The following is a 22044-nucleotide window of genomic DNA, read 5'->3' on the forward strand; positions in this document are numbered from 1 at the left end:
AGCAGATTTGAGGATTGGATGATCTTTAAGGTCCCTTCCAACCCAAATCATTCTGGGATTCTAAACCCAAACCACCCAAACTCCAAAAAACACTTAAGAGACACTAAAGAATCATCAAGTACTGTTAACACTTAATCACAGAACTCCAGACTGGTTTGGGTTAAAGCCCACCTGTGCCCAGGCCTCACCACCCTCACAGGGAAGAATTCCCTCCTAAAATCTAACCTAAACCTCCTCTGTGTCAGTTTGAAACCGTTCCCCTTTGTCCTGTCACTCCATGCTCTTGAAATGCTTCAAGTGCTCTCTGTGAATCAGTGCTGGTACATTTTAAAGACCAGAATTCTGACTGGATAGCTATAAAAAAGTTATTACAAAGTATTCTGTGCTGCACAGCGTGGTGCTGCAAGGAAAGACCCCAGCAAATCCAGCATCAGGGTCAGCTCTCTTAAGGAGCCATAAAGAAGCAAAGCAGCTCCTCTGACACTGCCTTATCTTTCCATATTTATCTCGGAGACTGAGAGTCCTCAGGATTACACAACTGGGGCTGAAAGAGAACTTGCAGAATGATTTGCAGCTCATAGCTGTGGCACAGGTGAGGTGACCTCTGCCCCTTCACAGAGCCCACGTTGTGTAAGAGTTTTCCTTCCAGTTGCTGCTGTGGTGCCTCAGTGCAGATGGAAATTTCCAGGGATCCTTGATGCAGACAGCATTGCCTGCTGGAAAACAGGGATGGATTTGTGTCAGTTCTGCATGCACAGACTGGTGTTTGAGGGGGAAAAATAACCATCCAAGCAGGATGAAGCCATTTAGACCTTAATTCTGGTATTTCCCATTCTTAATTCTGGTATTTAGTATTAAAATCCACCAAGCTCCCACGGAAGGGATGGATGCTCCTGGTCACACACACCCCTGCACATCTTCCCTGCAATGACCTGGCCCCTGGCTCCCTGACTGTCCTGTCAGCCCACCCACATTCCCATCCTCAATAACCACATTTTCCTGTGCCCCAGCAGCCCAGAGACCTGAAAAATTGTGTAAACTTGAAATGGGGAGCTGCTAACTCTGAAACACTGTGCACTGAGCCAACCACTGCTTTTCATTCAGTTCCTAAAGCTGGGCAAGCCCTGTCAGGAATGAAATAATTTGATTTCCTGGAAGGGAACTTCTTTTATTCATGCTTTAAGAGTGAGCAGGCAATGTTCAGGGCTGGGTAACATGGCTGGAACACAGATGCAGGGAAGGGCCATCACCCAAAGCAAGGATCAACAGCCCGGACCGAGCATGGACAGCCAGGAGGATTTCCTGGCTCCCGGTGGAACGGTGACAGCAGCTCAGGCAGGGACCACTGGAGAGTGCCTTGCTTTGCCATGGAAACGGGACCCAGCCTCCTCCTGAGCAAAACTTCCCATTCCCAGCCTGGGGGAGCAGAGAGGGCTGGGAGCACCCAGGGACAGGACAGTGACCAGACACAGCCCCTGGCCACGACCAGACACAGGCCACCACTGAGCATGGTCCCAGGTGCCACATCTACATGGCTTTTCAATCCCTCCAGGGATGGGGACTCCACCCCTGCCCTGGGCAGCTCTGCCAGGCCTGGACAGCCCTTTCCATGGAGAAATTTTCCCAATGTCCCAACTAAAGCAACACAGCAAGGAACAACATCTCAGGCTCCCCATCACTGGAGACATTCAGAAGAACTTTTCCTCTTGATGACATCTCCTGCTGTTACCACATCCACACATGTAGAAATGACATTCAGTAGGAAAGAGGAGACTTTCCTAGTTAAGTACCTTTTAGCTTAAACAGGTTTTTTTTTCGCCCTTCAAAGAGGAGGCCATGGAGATACTCCAAAGGCTGGAGCCCCTCTGCTCTGGAGCCAGGCTGGGAGAGCTGGGGGTGTTCACCTGGAGAAGAGAAGGCTCCAGGGAGGTGGAGTCCCTTCTGGGGCCTAAAGGGAGCTCATAAAAAACAGGGAGAGCAACTTTTTACACGGGCAGATAGTGACAGGACAAGGGGGAACAGTTTTAAATTGAAAGAGGAGAGATTCAGGTAAGATGTTAGGAAAAAATCCTTCCCTGTGAGGGTGGGGAGGCCCTGGCACAGGGTGCCCAGAGCAGCTGTGGCTGTCCCTGGATCCCCCTGGCAGTGTCCAAGGCCAGGCTGGATGGGGCTTGGAGCAACCTGGGATAGTGGAAGGTGTCCCTGCCCATGGCAGGGGTGGGGATGAGCTTTAAAGGCTCCTTCCAGTCTAAACCATTGTATGACTATTCGGGATGAATTCTGTTGCCCCACCAGTACCAATCCCCCAGGAAAAAGGCCCGGCTGGAGCAGGAGGGAGAGGCAGAGATCCAGGGGCAGCTCTGGGGAGCCCTGGCCAATACCAGAGTCACACATCCCACAGGAAGCAGCAGCAGAAGGCAGAGGCCACCTCTCCTGCCTGGAAAACCTTCCTGAGCCAGCAGCTTCCCAGCAAAGCAGCGCTGCTCCAGCAGCACCCTCCACATCCAAATGTTCCCTGGAGAGAGGTGAAAGATTTATTTATCTATCTCAGTTAGCACAACCCTGAGCACTGGGCTGCCCACCCCCATCCTCCCCCCACGAGCTCCCAGCGATCCCAGTTCCTTTGATCCTGCTCTAACCCAGGAGCACACGGTGACCCAATTTCCTCACCACTGTCAGCAACAGCGAGGAGAGGCTCTGGAAGAGTTTTTGCAGGAGTGATTTCCCTTCTCCCAGCTGGATGCTGAACACTGTGGTACCATTCATCCCACGGCAGCAGCTCCGCTCCGGGGCCGCATTCTCCAGGGCTCCCCTTGGGTGAGCAAATTATACAGGCACCCAAAATAGAACTGATGAGCACCAGTATCTGCCTCATGCTAGCAGAGACATTATTCCCAAACACAAAGGGATTAAATTATGACAAAAAAGACACAAAAGACTGATGGAGCCCAGGACATCTCCACAATGAGCCGTGCTCAAACCTGCTGAGATGAAAATGCAGCAGCTCAGGGGGTGTTTCCCAGGTGGGACCAGCTCCAAGGGAACACATTTGGATGTTCCAGGGCAGGTACGACTCCAGCTTGGCTCCCACTCAGAAAGATGCTACTGGAGGCTCAGGGAATGTGGTCCCAAAGGGTGTCTGGCCAAAATTAAATTGACAGTAGAGATGGGCTTTTATGCAACTCTGAATCCTTCACTTAATGAAGAAATGAGCATGAGTCTTGCGGCCACTGGGCACTAGTGACAGCTCAGGAAGGCTCCTGCAGTGCAGAGGGGTTGTAGGGCTGTGGTTAGGTGGTGGGGTTTGAGTTCATTTTTAATCCCTGAAGGAAAGGTGATTTCACAGCATCACAGAATGGTTTGGGTTGAAGGGACCCCAAAGCCCATCCAGTGCCACCCCTGCCATGGGCAGGGACACCTTCCACTATCCCAGTGCTCCAAGCCCTGTCCAACCTGGCCTTGGACATTTCCAGGGATCCAGGGGCAGTCACAGCCTTCCTGGGCCTGCCAGCTGCCTTAAAAAAATACTCCTGGTGAGACATTTGGTGAGAGGAATGTCACTAAACCAGATAGAAATCAGTCATTTCTAACAAGTAAGACAGGAGACAAATTATAAATACTAAACATTTATTATTTTTCTCATAGGAAGGTTGCAAGATTCAATTTCAAACAACAGGACAAGGGTTTTCATTGCTGTTGGGATTTTGTTTTGCTTCTTTTAAGGGGAAAGAGAGAAGGAGGAACTGGTGTAAAGATACTACCAGAAGCAGTGCAAATTGAGATTAATTTCTTTCTTCACCATCCCAGTGCTGAAACCACAAGCTAAGCCCTTCCCAGTTAAATCGAGTCTGCTTTCCAGTTTCTTGTACATCACTGAACACAGCCAGGGCCCTCCTTCTCCTTTACCCTTCCCCTCCAAGAACACCCAGCACAGTGGCAGCCTTGCACAACAGTGAAGCCTGGAGAAGCCAACACGGTGACACTTCATCAAAATTAGACCTGAACAGAATGAAAATGCCCAGAATTCCCCTCCTGCTCAGCCATGCACAGTGCAGGCACCCTCTGCTGCAGCTGCCCAGCGCTGCTTTCCCAGCTTCCTGTCACAAACACGTGTTACACATCCACAAAAACACAGAAGAGGGAAATCAAAGAATCCATGTACACTTTACTTTCAGTTTTAAACTAAGGAAGGCAAGCTTTAAACAGGAATCACTGACACCTTGTCAAAGTCCCCCGTTAGATAGCTGGGAATGGGAGGCAAGTCTTGCTCACAGAAAATGTTCCTTGAAACCACCCAAGGGCACCAGGCCTGTCCCCAGCAGCACCAGGAGCTGTCCCAGCCACAGCCCGGGGTTGGCACGTGCAAATCCCATCCTTTCCATGTCCTGGCCTGAGCCAAGGCAGTCACGGGGGCTCCCCAAGGCTCCCCTCCCTGCAGCCCTCAGAAGTCAATGTTTGCCAGACCTGTGTGAAGAGAAAGAGGGATTTGGGGGGGAGAAACAAGGGTTTATTCTCACCCTACCTGCCCTTCACTGCAACCAGGTCAGTTATATACAGGAAGAAAGATGCTTTGAGAGTTATTTCATTTTTTTTAAACTGAGACATAAAGGATTTGGTGTGAGGAAAGCAGGAAACAGGTTGGGCTGTACTTTTTAAACCATTTTTTGATTGTGATGCAGCAATTAATTTGATGAAGCCAATCTGCAGGAGCACTGGAATTATTCATGGCAGAAGGAACAACACAGAATGTTCAGGAACCTCAGGGCTTGCCCATGAAATTAGGAAGAGAAAGCTGGGGAAAGCACCATTAATGAGAGCAGTAAATTCACACTGGATAAAACTCCCCTGCCTTAGATTAAGGCATATCCATGCCATGTCCATTGGACACTTCATTATCTCCTTTGAGATAACTGTCTTTTGTAACTTCTAAGATACCCTGCACCCCTTAATCTCAGTACCCCAAACTGCCCTCAGCCTTTCTCTAATCACAGCAAAGAACAATGCTGAGATCCCCAAAATAGCAGCTGCTAAGAACAGGTGAACTTTTGGGCCTTAGCTCCTCTAAAAAAAAGTTGTGTATTACAGTCACCACTTCTCAGCCTGAAGAAATACAATAGAAAACATGGATTTTTGAGCTCAGAAGTATGGAGGATTCAGGAGGGCACAACAAGGCAGCAGCCCTGTCACAGCAGCAGCAACAGGGTGTTGAAGAACTCCTTTTACCAGTTTTTATCTGAAGATCTCCTTTTACCAGCTCTCTCAGAGGCTTTGCTGCTCAGCCAGGCTGAAGAGACCAAATCTATACCCGTTTGCTAAGGAACAGTCAATAAAATCTGTTCATGGATACTCTGTCAGGAGCAAGGAAAGGGCAGAGAGGATGAAGGGGAGGAAATTATATAAGTGGCAGGCAAAGGTTTTCTGGAAAGACTGAAGTCCCTGAAATTGCAGCCAGAAGTAGAGACAAACTGTGACTGCAACAGAGTTGTCTTTTTAATTTGGACAAATACAGGCTGTGGCCATCCATCCTTCCCCCAAACAACAATTCCCCTCATTTTATCATTTCTTGAGCAGCAGCAACATCCAAATACTATAGAAAGCCTAAATCAAGTCTCTCACAGAAATTCCAGTCTAGGAGAGACAGAATTTTAAGAAGAAAAGGAACATGTGAAAGAGCTGATTTCAGAGGGAATTTTTTCCCCGGGGAGAAAGCAGCATGGAAAACTTCAGTGTCAGATGGCTGCAAATGGGGACAGTGCAGAGAAGCCTGGGATAAGTAATACAAATTTATTTTTGTGTTGTCAGGACACTGTGCCTTCATATACCGTGTGCCCATATGGCACTTCCCATGCATGGGATTTGTAAACCTTTCAATTAGCACTGATGGGATAAAGCAGGCAGTTATTTAAAGTAACCCATACGGCATCTTCTGGTGGAAAAATTCCAACTCCCCTGTACTGGCCAGACTCCCCGCTTGGATGCCCATAAACCCTCCAAAGGCTGTGGAGAAACATCCACCTGGGAGGTGCTCCCACCCCAAGGACGGAGCAGCAAAGCCCAGTCCTGGAACAGCAGGGGGGGTCTGTGGTACACCGGGTGTAACATCCCAACCCCAGCCTTCCCACAGGAGATTTCCATGGTGAGGATCACCCCCAGCTGCTGGGGAACATTACCCAGATTGCTGCTGTCCTTTGAAGCCCAGCAGATGCAGTAGTGCTGCATCAGTTGTTCAAACAGTTCCTTTTCATCCAGGAATTCAAGGGCTTCTATTCTGTAGGAATAAAATAAAAGTCAGGATTTGAACTGGACTCTGAGCAGAATTTCTACTGAACTGTTCAATCCATGAGAGTGAAAACTATGGCCAGAAAGGCAGTCACCTCTCCAGGGAACAACTGTAGGTATTTGTCCATGATGCCACCACTGCTCTCGCCCTTGTCAATGTATGAAACAAGTGACCCACAGGGTGCCTTCTACTCCTCATCCCTGGAATTCCATATTCCAGGACTCATCCATGTAACTCCTCACAAATACCAGGGCTGCTACTGAGGATCTAAAGAGGCTGAGGGGCAAAAGTTCCTAAATGCACTCCCAGGCGTGAAGTGCTCTCTGGTGAAGATTTTCCTAAAGAAAAAGCATTATTTGCCTCACTAATACTGGACGACAGAGTTTACATAACCTATTTCCTGGCATGTGGAACAAGTGCAAGGAGCTGAACAGATCCAAGGTAGCCAAAAATGCTACAAAGAAAGCATGAGCTCTGTGTCTCCACCAGTGCCATATGGTCCCACCACACATCCCTGTTCCTATTTAAACCACCTCTGATTTCCACTCTCACCTGTTCAGTTCCAGGCTTTGAGAAACCCCCATATGGAATATTTTGACCAAGGTAACTTGCTCAGCTAATTCCAACTATGAATGACTCATAGCAATTCACATTTCACATTATATCCCTAAGAAGTTACTCCTTAAAGTTTCCCAGTGTTTAGCAATTAATGCAGAAATATTAACAGAATCCAGGCAGATCAGTGACTGTTAAACAGCCTTTAGTCCCCCCCTCTGTGCTCTGATTTCTGCAGACCCAGCAGTCTCCCCCTCATGAAGACAATTTCAATGTGCCATGGTTTAACCCCAGCCAAAATCTTCACAAGGAACATCTTGGGGACTGCAAAAAGCCAACACAGCATTTCTGTGGCATCTTCTATCTGCAAATTTCTGCCATGAGATGCCTTATGTCACACCCAAATAAGACATCACTACCGCCAGTCTGCTCCTGGCAGCGTAAACGCTCTGGATCATCAATCCAGGCATTATCCTGGAGGCTCTGCAGAGCTTCAGACTCAGAAATGTTGTCTCCCTGGGCGGCACCTGCCTGCAGCCTCCTCTCTGTTATGATCCCACGCTACACATGGATGGGAAGGACCTTGGAAATGGCATCTGAAGATGACTTTTGGGACAAAAAGTGGTACCTTTTGACATCAGCCTGTGGCAGGAAGCTGTACACCTTCATCATATCGATGGCACGGGCATTTTCCCAGCCATTTAACAGCAGTCGTTCCCTCTGGAAAACAAAGGGCAGCACATCTTTCACAGGATTCAAGGGAAAGTACCAGAGGACAGCTTCTTCCCCTAAGGATTTCACAGGGCAGCTGCTTGACCTGTCCTTTGAAGAGCTCCCAAACTCTTCCCTAATCATGTGCTGCTGATCCATGCAGAGAGGGCAGGGCTGGGCTCTGACCAGGAAGTTTTGTGCAACCACTGACATTCAGCTATCAAAGAGGAGCTCTGGGGTGATCTATCTGTGGCCTTCCAGGACCTGAACGAGCCAACAAGAAACATGGAGAGAGACTGTGTACAAGAGATGGAGGGACAGGACACAGGGAATGGCTTCCCAGTGCCAGAGGGCAGGGATCAATGGGATATTGGGAAGGAATTGTTCCCTGGGAGGGTGAGGAGGCCCTGGCACAGGGTGCCCAGAGAAGCTGTGGCTGCTCCTGCCAGGGTGGACAGGGCGTGGAACATCCTGGGATGGTGGAAGATGTCCCTGCCCATGGCAGGGGGTGGCACCAAGCCAAACCATGCCCTGATTCCACGGTAACGTAGCCAGCAAAGGGCTCAGTAACTGCCTCCCCCCCCCGGTCACTGCTGAGCCCCACAGGGCACACTCAAGAGGCAGAACTCACAGCCAGGTTAATAAAGCTCAGTGTCAGCCCCTCAGAGTTCCATGCCCCTCACCTGGGAGTCCAGGGAGCTGCAGAGCTCCACCCCAGCCAGGTTGCACTGCCGGCGCTGCAAGTTCTCGATCATGATCTGCCCGAAGCGGTCCCTCATGTTCACCTCAGGTAGAGAAGGAGACAAAAGTGTTCCCCCTTCCCAACACAACGGAACAGCTTAACCCTTGGACTGCCTACGTCACAAACGTACAGGACACCAGTGAGTGGCACATCCTCGCCCTGGCTCTCATTCCCCACCACCACCTTCTCCTCAGCAGCACAGCCCCAGTGCCAGCGGCAGGGGGACAGTGCCACTGTCAGTGCCTCACAGGCACCGGGGCTGGCAGGAGAACTGCCTCTGCTTTCAGCTGTCAGCAACTTGGTTCAGCTCTCCAGCAGTGATTTACAGCTTGGAAGATCCTGTTACTAATTCCTGGAGCCACCTAGTTCCCCCGAGGCAGTGTTTGACTTCCACAGGGAGACGCAGAGTTCATACTGATGTGATTTTTGCTCCACTTTGCCAAAGAACACAGAGGTAATTATGTAATGTTATACACCCAGAGCCAGCACTCAGCATCATTTCTTTTTCTTCTGCTTAAGCTAAATCAATATTCTATGGTTTTTTCCACATATGGATTAAGTCTCAATCATTTTGCTTCAACATATTGTCTTTCAGAATAGCTGTATTTTCTCTACAATGAGCTAACCAAGCTACAAGTTAAAACACATTACTACAGAAATTCAGCAGAAACTGATGTTTCTACAAAAGGACATGGCCCACTCTTATTTCTCAATAACTCCCACATACGAGAGCAATTTTTATTACAACAATGCAGGTCTAAAAATGCCCTTTTGGTTTTACCTGCTCATAATTGATAACCATGGCCACGGGGAAGGTGCTTGCTGCCCACTTGAGCAGGTTTGCAGACTGCTGGGGGGTCATGTAAACCAGCACACACTCGGCCACCAGCAGCGTTGGCAAACTGCAAAACAAAACCAAAGGAGAACATGACTTCCAGCAAAAGAACAAGAAAAAGCTACTAAGAATTGTGAGCAAGCAAGTCATTTCATGTCCCCAGAATTTCTGAAAGAGCTCAATTTTTTATGAACTAGACACTGAAGACTGAATGAAATCTCTTCATCACGTTGACTAAAACTGGGCTTTCTGGCAGCTGTGAATTAATTAACCACAGGAGACTCCTGTGGCTGCGAACCAGAGAGTTTAGGAAACAATCTCCCCAAAGTCAGCCCTGAGCACAGAACAATGTGCATTCTCTAAGTCCTCTCTGACAGCATGAACTGAGGTGTGTTAAAATTCCCTCTGCAGGACAATTGTGCCCTGTACACACAGTTCACACTCTTGTAGAGATCAGTGAAATCAGGAACTAATTACAAATTGAAAAAAAGTTTCCTCTTTAAAAAAAGTTCTAAGAAGAATTTTAATTAGAGAAATTTGTTCAGTATCTGTAAAACAATCTTCACATACTATTATCTAACAAAATGTAATCTATAGTTTGCACATTGCCTCTTCCCCCTCCATCCACAAAACAACAAAAATAGACATCTACACAAGTGATTTTCTTCACAATTATTGAGTTTGCTCTTAATTGCTGGAATGAAAGGGGGAAAAAAGTCACTAGAAGCAGGAGAAATTCCACAAGGAGCAGCAATGTAGGCAAGCAAGGCAACATTTCAGAGGATGGAAGTGTAAAGAATTAAATGGCAATTTGATGCATTCTGCTTTCCCCATATGCTCTCTCCCACCCAGCCAGATCGTTGCTATTTATAATGCTTAGATTTGAAAGGTCTGTCCATCATCCACTCAAAAACTCAACTCCTGCCCCCTGAAAGCCTCATGTTGAACAATAAAACCCCAAAGGAGCTGTGGGATTCAGATCCATTGCAGTCCCATCAAAAGGTTTAGGGAACAACAGGGGTTTAACAAGAGGCCACAGAAAATAATTACAGAGATAAAACTCTGAAATCAGAGAATCCTGGTATGGTTTGGAAGGGACCTCAAAGCCCATCCAGTGCCACCCCTGTCCTGGGCAGGGACACCTTCCACTATCCCAGGCTGCTCCAAGGCCTGTCCAGCCTGGCCTTGGACAGGGACTTCCACAAGCCCTCATTAAAAAATCCAAAAACACAATTAAAACCCTATGATCTTACTGTATATCCAAGCTATGTTTCTTCAGCTTTTCCTCCAGATCTGATGAGAAACGGAGATCTGCTCCTACTATGGAATATCGACTGGAGTCCAGGCTGTGGGAATCTGCAAGGCAAAAATTTGGAGAGGCTAATGTTACAAATGAGAGGGATGCTGGAGTTATGAACTAAAAAATCTACACAGGAACACATGAATTGGGAGCCAAAGATTGGCCTGTTATACCGAACTATGAGCAGCAAACTCTTCTTTTTCTAACATTAATTCCCTTCCTACTTGTGTTTTACAGTGCTCCATCACCATCAGACCCTGCACCGAGCCTCCTCTCTCCCTCTGCAGCCACGCTGAAGCAGAGAGGTTATCCCAGCCGTTACCATGGCTGCCAGGAATGCAGAGAGAAGAAAAATGTGAAGATTAAAGGCAGGATTTTTGTTTTGTTTGGAGAGTCTTCTTAGATGGCCCAATGTATGTACATAGGAACTACATAAAAGTAGATCAATTTCTGAAAAACTAAGCTAAGAGTGACAATATTTCAAATATTAACAACAGATATAGCTATATAAATTAACTATATTATATAGTTATATAATAAATATGGGGAGCAGACACAGATTGGGGCCAAAAAAAAGTTACCATCTAGCCTTTTGGTGTGATTTAGTGGTGGCATTTAAGGAAAGAGTCAAATTGGAGAAGGTATTCTGAGCAACAGATATTCCCCTGGGATGTAATAGGCAGCAAATTCCTGTGGATGCTTCCCAGAAAGAAGGAGGGACAAATCCCAGAGTCCAAGGAGCCCCTGCCCATCCTGGCACAGCTGTGAGGAAGCAGCAACAGCAGAGCCTCTTGCCATCAATAATTCTGACACCCAGCACCAATGAATGCACCCAGAGGAGCCCAGGGCCCACAGGAGGCACTTCCCAAGTGCCCCATCAAATCCCCTGAGAGCCAAATACAGGGATGGCTCTGGAATGCCTCAGCTTTTCTGGAGCAAAGGGACCAGGACAGAAGAGCCCAGCATTTCCCCCTTGTACCACAGGAGTGAGACAGATCAAGCAGTAAAATAATAAACCAGTGAAAAAATAGCCAGAGCTGAAAGTGGCTCTGGAAGGGGTGGTCAGTGTGTGGCTGCAGGAACAGGTCTGGCACAGCTCCCTGGGGGATATGCTGCAGGCACAGCTCCTCAGCATCACATGGGAACAGATGTCACAGAATCCCAGAGGCTGGAAAATATTCTCAAGACCACCAAGTCCAGCTGTGCCCCATTCCCACCTTGTCCCCAGCCCAGAGCACTGACTGCCACATCCAGGCCTTCCTTGGACACCTCCAGGGATGGGGACTCCAAACCTCCCTGGGCAGCCCCTTCCAGTGCCTGACCACCCTTTCCATGAAGAAATTCCTCCTAATGTCCAACCTGAGCCTCCCCTGGCACAGCTTGAGTGAGGAGAGAAGCCAAGTGGCTGAAGAGGCAGGATGAAAGGGGCTTCCATTCCAGGAGAGGGGAACAAAAACTGGGGACGAGTGTGGGTTTTCCCAATGATTACATCAAGCAGTGATCGAACATTCCAGAGGATGCACCTCTGTTTAGTTTTCAAATTACCAACTCCCTGAAAGCGGCACTAGCAAGTGACAATAGCTGCCATTCCAGCAACACTTGGGAGCAGATCCAGGAATCAGAACAGTTCAGAAAGAGAGTTACAAGGGAAGAAAAGAGAAAAAAAGTTGTGCAGCAAATGATTCAACATTTTGAGTCAAGGCTTTTTCCATGTGCATGTTCTGTAATAGCTTTACTACTTCCCACACCCTTCTATTTAAGTGATTACATCAAGGCCATGATAATGGCATCAAAAAAAGCCACCCAAAAACCCCACCACACACAGGGAAGTATTTAAATAGGGATTGGTTTCTGTCCATGGATACGGCACAGCGAGCGTCAGCCACCACAATTAGTAGGGAATTAATGCCAGCTCCCTGTCCAGCTTCAGAGGCTTGGACACATAAGTACATGAATAAAGAACAGAAATAAAAGCCAGAAATAAACCACAAAATGTTTTAAGGGATCCAGAAGAGAAGGAGCACAAACACTCCAAGGTGGAAGTAAACGTGCCTTGCCCACACCACACTGATCAGAGCATCTTTATCACGGAATCAGGGAATGGTTTGGCTGGGAAGGGACCTTAGAGACCATCCAGTGCCATCCCCTGCCACGGACAGGGACACCTTCCACTATCCCAGGCTGCCCCAAGCCCTGTCCAACCTGGCCTTGGACACTTGCAGGGATCCAGAGACAGCCACAGCTTCCCTGGGCACCCTGTGCCAGGGCCTCCCCACCCTCACAGGGAAGGAATTCTCCTCAATACCTAACCTAAATTTCCCCCGTTTTAGTCTGATCATACTTAACTAGGCAAACTTCAACCACTCCATCACCTGCCACTTAGGGAGCAAACACTCACTGACTGCAGGGCAATGGCAGCTGTGGGGGACCTGCTGCCCCGCCCACTGTCCCCAGCCTGGAGGCCAGAAATCCATCCACGAACATCCCAAAAACTGCTGTACTGCTGGTATATGCTCTGGCACCAACTCCTGCTTTATTGCAGAGCTGGAGATTCTTGGGGCTGCGCTGTGCAGGGCCAGGGTTGGACTGGATGTTCCCTGTGGGTCCCTTCCCACTCAGGATATTCTGCGAAGTATCAAAGTGAGCAACCTGCTGCCCATGACTGAGCAGGCCTGCTGCAAATGGATTTTCCAATTCCTGCCCATCCATAGGGCAGCTGGAAAAGAAAAACCAAGTTCCAGCTTGGCAGCACAGTCACATGGCCCCCATTGATTTCTTCTGAGGAACAAGAGTTTGTTTTAACTGAATTGATTTGGAGTGTGTGTTAAAACCCCTCTGTTCATTCTTACTGCAATGCTGTGACTCAGGCCAGCTGCCCTAATGCTGGCACAGCCAGTGACATTTGCTGGCTTAAACAACTGAAAATCCCATATTCCAGGCACTAATTCCTACCCAGGCACCAACACCTTGTGTTGTTTTTTAGTGAGGTTGTTTGGTTGGATGATCTCCTCTAGAGCTGTCCTGGGGATTTGTGTGATGCTCACACAGCATACTCAGCCATGCACAAAGATTCTCTCTGTACTTGGCTGAAATGAAGGTTTTAGAAACATCAAACTCAGATTTAATTTGAGAAATACAAGGGAGGGGAGAGAGAAGGGGAGAAAGACGAGCCCCACCACCCCAGGCCACCCCATCTAGGCCCTCCTGGTCCAGGCACAGGGTTCAGCTCTCCAGGGATAATCAACAGAGAATGCTTTCCTCTGGGCACACACTTGTATGTTTATTTTCCATGACTTCTGGCACAGAGGTAACAACACAACTGGTTCAAATTTCACAGCCATAGAACAAGACATGCTTGTAGTAACTGAGTAGTAGCAGGAGCTACTTATAGTCACCTTTTGACCTCACCACATTGCATTTTTTCTCCACAGAAATGTTAGGAGAAGTTACTGCTTCTGTTGGAGGGTGGCCTCAGGCCCTCCCTGCTGCCCTACACCGGCTTCTGGGGCAGCATTGGCAGCCTCCAGGCACACCAAGCTCTTCCTCTGCCACAAGAATTCAGCTTTCTTCTCTTACTCTCTTCTCACATTAGTGCAACAATTTCCTGGAGGTTTTCCAAGAGACAGCATGCAGGATACTATTGACTCAAACTGATTTCATTAGGATTTTCATGCTAAGGTATCTTTGGCAGCTTTACAAAGCAGCAGCCCCTGCAGCCTGTTCTGCAGGAGAGCATGCTGCTCTCCCCCAGCTCAGGTTTCACTACACCAGCCCAGCAGGGCCCTGCCACACTCATCTTGTCCTGGAAGCACAGGGTCAGCCCCACACAAGGCCTGCAAGTCCCCCTGACACCTACACTGGGTCACAAAAAAGTCTGGGGACGGAGGGAAGCTGAAACAACCAAGTGCCCAAGCTGGCCTAGACAGGGCAGAAGGCGTGAGAGGCACACAAAGCCAACAGTTCACGAGGTGCAGTTTGCACTTGCCAAGGTAACAAAGGTGCAGCACTGACCTCCCAGCAAGAGCAACATCCATCAGATAGTGCCACTGAACTTTGGAAACAATCTGCTGGGGCATTGCCACAGGGACATCATTGCTTTCCCTGGAGCTCCAGCATTCCCCAGGAAAGCACGGAGCTGTTCAGTGACAGGGCTCATGTCACTGCATTCCTGGGCACCAGTTCTGTACCAGATGTGCACACCATGCTGCCCCTGCTTCGGCCACAGGCAGCCCAGCACGTGCTGCCCTGAAGCCAATGAAGTTGTGTATTAGCAGCAGCTTTGTGGCATGAGAACTTTCAGGGTGAGCAGAAAAGCAGTGAGAGAACCTGAATCATGGCAACCCATATTAGCACAACTCAAAACCAGAATTCCAAACAATCTAAACAAATCATTCCTGGTATACCAGAGACAGGAGTGTGAACTGATGTGGGGAAGCAGGCACAGGGAGGGACAACCTCCTCCCCAAGATTCTAAAATCCTGGTCCACATCTGCACAAAAACAAGCAGCATTTCCCTACCTGGCAGTGCTGTTCCCCTGTGCCCCCTACACCCCTGTACCAGGTGGTACTCCCAGAATATTCCACAGTTCTAACAGCTGTGCCAGGTCAGACCTAAGGTCTCCCTAGGATGATACCCAGCCTTCCAGAGGCCAACAGCAGCTCCAAAGGGAAAAGTCAAAGAGCGTAAACACCTACCAACACTGGCACCTAAGTTGTTTTCTAGCTTTTCCTCAAAAATGCTTAAAATTCCTTTGTATTTCTGGACCATTACTGAGCTCATGCTTTCATCCATTTAGTTATTCTAATACTCAGATCCTGCAGGAAGGCAGCAATAATCATTTACATGTGAGGCACAAACTGTTTTCTCCCCCCATGTGCATCACTTTCTATTAATCCACATTGAAATCATCATCAAGTCACTAATTTCACAAGATACTTCTACAGTTCTTTACCACTCTTCAGAGTTTGGATTTGCCAACAAGCTGCCACTTACTAATCACTCTATTTTCCCAATTTTTTCTTAGTGTTGAACAACAACATATCCTTAAGCACAGATCTCCATCTCCTCCATAATGAAAATTAACAACATATGCTCGCCCTCCATCCCAGCTCCTCATCCATATGAGAACCATTCATTCCCCATAACCACTGTGCCACTTCTTTGGCACACTTTGGCAAGGGACACAGTCAAAACACATTTTTGAAATCCAAGCACTATACTGATGTCCTTTTCCAACAGATATGTTGACTTAAAAGAACTCCAACAGATTTGCGAAGCACAGCTTACCTTTCCAAAAGCCACAGTGACTCTTTCTCAACACCTCCTATTATTCCTGTGTTTTCCTAAGTCTGTCTCTTAGAGCTCCTATGATTTGTTCAGTAGAGACATCAGTCCTACTGGCATGGGGTTCCCTGGATTTCCCCTGGAGCCCATCCGAGTCACAGCCATAACCTTGCAGCTGGAGACAGTTGTAAATGAGAGGGCACAGACCAATCAGTAGCTGAGTAAACTGATTGTCAAGTTCCTTTAGATCTGTAAGAACTCTCTGCTCATCTGTTTGATTTATCTACTTATTCCAGCACCTCTTCTCGTGGCACTTCCCTATGAAGCAGTTCCATTAATTGATCCTTAAACCAGAGTTCACAGGGATCTCTCTGGATCTGACCTGTGACTGGGGGTCAGTTCAAACTGGAGTTCCACAACACTTCCACCACCTCTACATGTTCTGGACACGCTGCTACATCCCAAAGATCTTGGTGCAACAGAGCCTACACCAGCCTGGGAACAGCAAAGTTGTTAGTCTGAGGTTTTAACACCCAGCACTGAGAAGGAACCAGAGAAGCAGCTTCAGAGAAACCAGTCTCACCAGTACATCCCAGTGCTATGGGAACTGGCTATTAATAGCCCTAGATTACAACAGTGCAGGCTGATAAGTCTGCAGGTGTTTTGCTGTTCCAGATGTACTGCAGCTCTTCAGGAACACGAACCCCACCCAGCCCTTGGGACAGAGCCAATGGGTGCCTCTGGGATGGTGCTTGTGCAGCAGATCTCCCTGGCGTCAGATATGCCCCAGGAGGGCCTGCCCAGCGTCCCCAGGAGCCCTTTTTCTGAGCTGGGGCACTAGGCTTTCATCTTTGGAGGCCTGAGGGTACAAGGGAGAACTCTGCCCTTCAAAGGATATTTGCAGGGTTGGGAAGTGAAGACCGTCTCATGTGCAGCAAAAAAAACTGCAGAATGTGCCCAGAGCCTGGGCTAGAACTGTGCTCATGTAAGGGGCCACAGGGGATCACAGCAGGGAGCACCAAACACTGCAGGCTCTGCGTTAGGGTCACACCTGCTCACACACAGCAGTTGCTATGGTGGATGCAGGTAATTACTGCCCCTCCTAAATTGTCCAAAGCAGCTACTACAGCTCAGCATCTGCACGGAGAACATGAACTCAGTGGAACCCAGGGAGTTTTCCACAAGTAAAAAAGGTTTTCAAGTGCAGTCCTGACACAAACATACAATTATAGAATGCTTGGGTTGGGGGGGACCTTAGAGATCATCCAGTCCCACCCCCTGCCCTGGGCAGGGACACCTTCCACTATCCCAGGGTGCTCTAAGCCCTGTCCAACCCCACCTTAGACACTTCCAGGGATGGGGAGTCCACAACCTTCTGTTCCATGAGGTTAGAAACTAAGAGAGTACAACCACATTACACCACCTGAAATTAGTATCCTTCTGATACCAAAATGTAACAAACAGCACTGGCTCCTGAGCCTGGACTGGGTAGGCTGTGTTTCTGCTGTGAAAACTCTGCTGAGTGTAAAGACTTGTGCTCTTAATGAGACAGAAAGCAGATAAACACTCAACAGATATTTTAATCCAGTATCTATGCTCTCTGTAGCACTTTTTCCTTTCCTGTGACAGAAAACAAGCTACATATGAGAGAAAAAGAAAAAAACCCAACTTTCTGCCAGAATAAAACCACTTAAAGAGAAGACATTTCTAACACAACACGGAACAAATGGGCAGGAGTCTGTAAGAGAAGAAAAAAGCCTCTTTTCCCTCCCAATTCTCTGTCCAAACAGCATTTCAAACATTAAAAGCCTGCCCACATAGCAGAACAAAATGATCAGAAAAGTTTTAAAAGTGCTGCAGTACATCACTGACTGAGTTTGAGGATGACTCACCTATTAGAAGAGAGTCCCCTGAATGGGATTCCATAATTGGTTTTGACAGGGGAGGTTTTGATCTGTGGGAAGAAGGAAGAAGCATCTCAGAGCAGTTAAGCCTGCTTAACAGTGTGCTTACAGCTTTTTTCTTAACATATATATGTGTGTGTGTGTGCGTGTGTGTGTGTGAAAAGCAGCCAAGAGAATATCTCTGCCCTCTGCTGGAAAGGAAAACCTTTGCAAGTTGTAGAAGTTGGAGCTGAGTTTTTTACCAAATTACTCATAAGTTTTGAGGGAATCTTTCAAGAGAAATCCAGGTACTCCGTAATGTGTCCTCAATAAGCCTTAATGGATTCATTCAAACAGGATATTCCCCTACAGCAGCAGCTATCCTGCCTCCAACTGAACAGGCACATCTGGGAAGCCAGTGCTGTCTTCAACAGTAAGAGAAGACTTATCACCTCTAATGGTCAGGAGATTTTCCCTGCCACAGAGCAAGCTCTGCTTGGCTCCCTAAAACTTTCACACATCACCTTCTCCAACCTGGAACAGTGGCTGCAGAGTCACATGTGGCACCTGCCTGCACAATGAACCTGTATTCTATATTGAATCCTGGAATGGTTTGGGTTGGAAGGGACCTTTAAAGCCCATCCAGTGCCACTCCTCCCATGGGCAGGGACACCTTCCACTATTCCAAGCTGCTCCAAGCCCTGGCCACCCTGGCCTGGGACACTTCCAGGGATTATGGGGCAGCCACAGCTTCTCTGGGAACCCTGTGCCAGAGCCTCACCTCCCTCACAACGCAGAACATGAAGAGTCTCTCAGCAGAGAGATGAAATAATGACACTGACTTACAGTCAGTCTCCCACAGCTGAACACAGGCCTCAGACTTACTTGATATTATGTATTTTTCTTGCAACGATCATCGGAAAATCCACTTCAAAATATTTTCTAGGGAGAAGATTTTCATCCTGGGAATTGGAGGAAGACACTAGAATTAGGGACACTCAAGTTTCACATGGCACAGGACAAGACAGAACCTCAAATCCTGAACAGTTCTGGTTTGGGTTACACTGGCATTTTTAATAGTGGTATAACAACGTCCCACAAATTAAAACCCCCTAAAATTCAACAAAAACTGGCTGAGAGTCATTAGAATGTCCTCTAAGAATTAAAGAAATTATTTAACATTTTATGTAATCACAGAATCCCACGATAGCTGGGGTTGGAAGGGAGGTCATCCAGTCCAAGCCCCGCCTAGGCAGGATCACCCAGAGCAGGTGACACAGGAACGTGTCCAGGTGGGTTTGGGATGTCTCCAGAGAGAAGAAGGACTCTAATCGCAGACACCAGATACTGAAACACACTCTCCAACCAAGGATCTGGGAGAGCACAGCAACAGGAAACTACCACAGCATTTACCACGACTTTCAGCACAGCCTTCCAAGGAAAGAACCAGGAATGCTTTGCACAGGTTCACCCAGACAGTGACCACATTCCAGTTCTCCTCCAGCCCACAGCCAGAGCACAAGCAGACCAGTCTGCCTGGACTACAAAAGAGGGGGAAAGCTCTTCATTCCATGTTGGCACCATTTCCCAGCCTGATGGAGAAGCTGTGCCAAGTCTCTCCCTGCGCAGCAATTCCTTTGTGTTGGATGTTGCTGCTCTTTCTGGCTGTCGACCCATGGATTTCTGAGATGAAACTAGAACTCAGAACACTGAACACTCCAGTAACTGGCTCCCAGCTTCTGTACATTCATTACACCACACTTGCTCTCCACAAGGACAGAGAACTGGAATTACAGGCCCCATTGCAGCTTTTAAAATCACTGTTACCAAACATGGTATTGACAGAGCTTTCATAGGAATGCAGGTAAGGGAAAAGCTTCACATCTCAGAAAAAAAAATCAGTACTGTCTCCCTTCCACGGATGGAATACAATGAATTGTGACCAAGCAAAATGTTCCTCAGGCTTCCCTCCAGAACCCAAATTTGCCAACAGAAATGCTAATGAGAAGATAATTCACTCAGAGGTGTGTTCATCCACAATGATGCCATCATACAACACCTGAATAACTGAATTTCTGTGAATTACACACAAACACACCTATATATGCAACAGGATGCCCAGAGAAGCTGTGGCTGCCCCATCCCTGGAAGTGTCCAAGGCCAGGCTGGACAGGGCTTGGAGCAACCTGGGATAGTGGAAGGTGTCCCTGCCCAGGGCAGGGGGTGGCACTGGATGATTTTCCACGTTCCTTCTGATCCAAACCACTCTGTGATTCCATGATTTATATAAACAAACTCACAACTGGAATCCCAGAGGATGTAGGAAAAGTGTGGCAACTGGTCAGGGAGTGATCCTGCCCCTGCCCTCAGCCCTGGTGAGGCACAGCTGGAGGGTCCAGTTCTGATCTCCAAGAAAGACAGGGAACTGCTGGAGAGAGTCCAGCAGAGGCCACAGAGATGATTTCGGGTCTGGAGCATCTCTGTGATGAGCAGAGACTGCGGGAGCTGGGCCTGGTCAGTCTGGAGAAGGGAAGGCTGAGGGGGATCCCATCAATCCATACAAATCTCTCCCAGGGCTGTCAGGGGATGGTTCCAGACTCTGTTCAGTGACAGGATGAGGAGCAATGGCCAGAAACTAAAACACAGCAAGTTCCACCTCAACATGAGGAAGAACTTCTTTCCATGACGGTGGCAGAACACTGGAACAGCTGCCCAGGGAGGGTGTGGAGTCTCCCTCTCTGGAGACATCCCAAACCCACCTGGACATGTTCCTGTGTCACCTGCTCCAGGTGACCCTGCCTGGGCAGGGGTTGGACTGGATGAGCTCCAAAGGTCCCTTCCAAGCCCAGCTCTTTTGGGATTCTGTGAGAGCTCCTGCTGTGCTGTGTCCCTGCACACCTGCCCTGTGTGCCAGAGCCAGCCTGGACGAGCTCAGAGCAGCCCCTCACGGGTCCCCACAGCCCTGTGTCCTCAGCCAGGCCTGTCCCCTGCAGCTCTCGTTACCTTCAGTCTCCAGAACAGGGTGTCCATGCCAGCCCCAAGATTAACAATCTGACAGTTGCATTCTGTCTTCTCTAGAAAAGCTTTGATCAGGTAACTGACTCCGTGCACACGAGCATAATAACCTGCAACACACACAAACCCTGGGTGAGTTGTTATTTTCATGTAAAACTCAATGTTTAGCACTCATGAAGATCTTTAGGCAGTATGTAGAAAGAATAATGCCCTCTTTTTGAGACACCTAAGGGCCTTTGTTTTTCTTTTTTAATTACAAAGAAAATCTCATGTACTGATAAAACTCAGCCCTGGGTAAATAGAAGCTTTAGTCAAGTTTCAACTCAAGCAGAGCAGAATAATTCTACACTTGCAGAGACCCAACTGTCCTGGGCCAATCCAACATTACTGACTGTTTTGAGGAGATCTCTGCACACTGAGACACACAGAGACAGCCCATTCAGAACACAGAAAGCAATGGAAGAAACTTTTGATTTACAGATTGATATTTAAAAGATCAGATACAGCATGGAATTGTTGCTGTGAAGAAACCTTGTCTCATTCTTTCACGTATTTCCCCCCCCTCCCTAAAACCCAGTGTACAGGGGTTTTGTCAGGACCAGTTAGGTGCTCCCATTCCCATTCCAACTTGCCTCTGTTGATCTCAGGTGCTTTCCTTTCTTTAGCTTGTCTCACAAAATACTGGATGTAAGGGTCCTCCCAGTAGCCAACACTTACAGCAAACCTGTCCAGCAGCAGGGTAAAGAGAGAATTATGAAATAAGGCCACCAAAATTTACCCTAAAAGATACACAGGCTGAAAAGGTCCCTCTGGCCTGGGTGCACACATGCAGACATGGTTTAAAAATCTGTCCCCTGTGTGGAACTATTTATAGTAAAAGATTATATCAAGTTTAGTTAGAAATTTTAGTTGTTGCCATATTCAACAAGCATCTTTTTAATGGTCTCTGCACTACTGGATGAAATTTTGTGAGCAAAGACCCAAATCTCAAATATTCCCTCCTGGGGGACCCAGAAGATGAATTGTCTGTCTCCAGCTCCTGAGACACACAAATCAGGCTTTACTTCGACACACTGTTACATGACAAGGTGTTTGCACTTACTCCAGAGCTTCTACACATCAGTTTAGCACAATGTTACTCTATCCTAAAAGAACTCACGAGTTTTACAACCGATTCCAAGAGGAAAACTCTCCAACCAAACTCAACCACCCAACGATCTGCTGCTACAAAATCCAAAAGGGTTTTGCAATAACAGAGGTTAAATTGACAGCCAGGCACAACAGGGCAACGAAACTCATTCCCCTCTCCGTGCCCAGCCTAGAGGGGGAGAAGGAAAGAAATCTGAAAAATATCAATATGTTTCTTCCCTGAGATGTCAAAAACGACCAAACGTTATTAGATACTGGCTACCACTGTACGCTGGTCTATAAACAAACCC

At 47.8% G+C, this 22044-nt stretch overlaps 1 protein-coding gene across 2 annotated transcripts; it reads right to left on the minus strand.

Moving 5' to 3' along the window:
- Positions 1 to 3610: 3610 nt before the first annotated feature.
- LCMT1 (leucine carboxyl methyltransferase 1) lies at positions 3611 to 21351 on the minus strand. 2 transcript variants are annotated; one of them, XM_017733993.1, is made up of 10 exons: positions 21238 to 21351; positions 20594 to 20715; positions 18476 to 18552; positions 17600 to 17661; positions 10377 to 10479; positions 9070 to 9190; positions 8230 to 8331; positions 7464 to 7555; positions 6171 to 6268; positions 3611 to 4464 (listed from the first exon to the last, which is right to left on the minus strand). In XM_017733993.1, the coding sequence occupies exons 2-10, from the start codon at positions 20618 to 20620 to the stop codon at positions 4442 to 4444; spliced, it is 705 nt and encodes a 234-aa protein (XP_017589482.1). In that variant the 5' UTR covers positions 20621 to 20715; positions 21238 to 21351; the 3' UTR covers positions 3611 to 4441. The 2 variants fall into 2 exon arrangements, with proteins under 2 accessions (XP_017589482.1, XP_017589481.1); XM_017733992.1 differs by lacking the exons at positions 18476 to 18552; positions 21238 to 21351 and having other exon boundaries at positions 20594 to 20660.
- Positions 21352 to 22044: the final 693 nt, after the last annotated feature.

The sequence above is a fragment of the Corvus brachyrhynchos genome, unplaced genomic scaffold (genome assembly GCF_000691975.1).
Source record: "Corvus brachyrhynchos isolate BGI_N302 unplaced genomic scaffold, ASM69197v1 scaffold5, whole genome shotgun sequence".
Lineage (NCBI taxonomy): Eukaryota > Metazoa > Chordata > Aves > Passeriformes > Corvidae > Corvus > Corvus brachyrhynchos.